The 1,699-nt window shown below is 34.3% G+C and overlaps 1 protein-coding gene across 1 annotated transcript; it reads right to left on the bottom strand.

The window, feature by feature from the left end:
* Nucleotides 1-13: 13 nt before the first annotated feature.
* On the bottom strand, nt 14-1,693 carry LOC111786796 (callose synthase 9-like; the record flags this gene model as incomplete). Its single annotated transcript, XM_023667021.1, has 6 exons — nt 1,667-1,693; nt 1,445-1,526; nt 1,169-1,329; nt 694-814; nt 180-277; nt 14-104 (listed from the first exon to the last, which is right to left on the bottom strand). Coding segments are annotated over exons 2-6 (534 nt in total), but the record flags the coding sequence as incomplete, so codon positions are not given.
* Nucleotides 1,694-1,699: the final 6 nt, after the last annotated feature.

The following is a 1,699-nucleotide window of genomic DNA, read 5'->3' as shown; positions in this document are numbered from 1 at the left end:
AAAAAGTAAATACCAATTCTGGATCTTTGGGCCAATTTAACTTTGTAAACAGGCGACCTTCATTTCTAGCTTTTACCAATATGTTCCATGTTTCATAATGCCCCCTAGAAAAATGGAACGTTACATGTCAAAGGATAATTCAAGATATAAAAACATCAAATAACTAACAAGCTTCAGACCTCTTGTCACCAAAAAGGATATCATGGTGCACAACATCATACAAATCTTGAACAGCCTTAACAGCACCTATTTCGAGCTCCGGAGTTTCTGGCTCTTTCTGTACAATGTCATAATCAAAGTGAAATACAGAAAATATATAAGTACAAAATGCAATGAGTTTGACCAATTATCAACGAAGTGCACGTGAGGCGCTAAAATGTAAACTTTTGGCAATTTTCTTCCATAAAGATCAATACAACTATTCAGGGGCTACACGTCACAATTTGACAATATAGTCTTATGTACAATTCTATTATCAATTTCATGATATACTATTAGTACATAATGTAAGTGAACAAGCTCCTTTGAAAGGAAGTTGACAATAAAAACCAAATCCGATGTTTCTCAACAAGGTAGAACCACTTTTTCTCTCTCTTGCTTTAATTTTCATTCTCTTCTTTTTAATATGAAAAAGCCACAATGAAAATATAGATAGAATTACATGATCGAGTTTAAAATTTTGTAAATACGAACCAGAATACCCGTCAGAGCAGTTACTCTTGTAATCACAAGTGGTAGCTTATTTAGCTGGAAGTCATTTTGAATGGAATTGTTTGCTATACTAGCTTGAATGTCTTCAAATACCCTTTCAACCCTGAAAAAGTGCAAACAATTCAGAATGGCTTTTTTGGAAAAATTTAACTTTTATGCATCATAACATTTTTGGATAGAATTGTATATGAAAGGGAAAGGTATAGAGTAGAGAGGTGGAGGATAGAACACGTTTGTTCTTCGCATGTCAGCACTACACATTTTTCCTATGCTAATCAATTGCAGAGTCTATCCTTTCTTTTTCTTTTAAACTTTAATACTCGCCTCAACTCCTGCTCTAGGCAGATATAAGTCTTCCTCACATAACTCTTTTTGGAAAGAATAGTCGAGGTTTGCATATATCTCATTACTGAGCTTATTACAAAGAAAAACAATATGGAGGCAACAAGGTAAATACCACGTCCTTCCTTCCCCAACCAGTAATTCTGTTAAGATGAGCTTAATTGCATGGTAACATTCCTGTACTGCATATTTCATATAGTCATCTCTTGAAATACGCTCCCACAACTCGTCTTGTGAATCCCGTCTCTCAACAGCAATATCCTTTGCTAGAAATATCTACAGTTCCATAACCACAATGAAAATGTTGTACATAATTGGAACTCAGTGAGTCAAAACATCAAGTATTAAAAAGCATAGTTATTCAAGTTCCATTTTATGACTGCAAGCTGACCTTGCTGGCAAGAAGAAAAAGGGGCCACTGAACCAGGGGAAGATTACCCTTGTTTTTAGGCATTTGAAGCAACTCCGATTCCCTACAAAACCAGAAAAAATTCAAATTAAAGAAAAGAAAAACAACATTGAGGCAATAGAAACAATCTAAAAAAATCAACAGCAACAGATAAGAGAACGTGAAAGTCAAATAACAGAAAGAATCTCTAGAAAATATACTCACAAGTTTGTAATATAATCTTCTTCCCTTAAACTT

The sequence above is a fragment of the Cucurbita pepo genome, unplaced genomic scaffold (genome assembly GCF_002806865.2).
Source record: "Cucurbita pepo subsp. pepo cultivar mu-cu-16 unplaced genomic scaffold, ASM280686v2 Cp4.1_scaffold002815, whole genome shotgun sequence".
Taxonomy (NCBI): Eukaryota; Viridiplantae; Streptophyta; class Magnoliopsida; order Cucurbitales; family Cucurbitaceae; genus Cucurbita; species Cucurbita pepo.
This window is presented reverse-complemented; position numbering and strand designations above follow the sequence as displayed.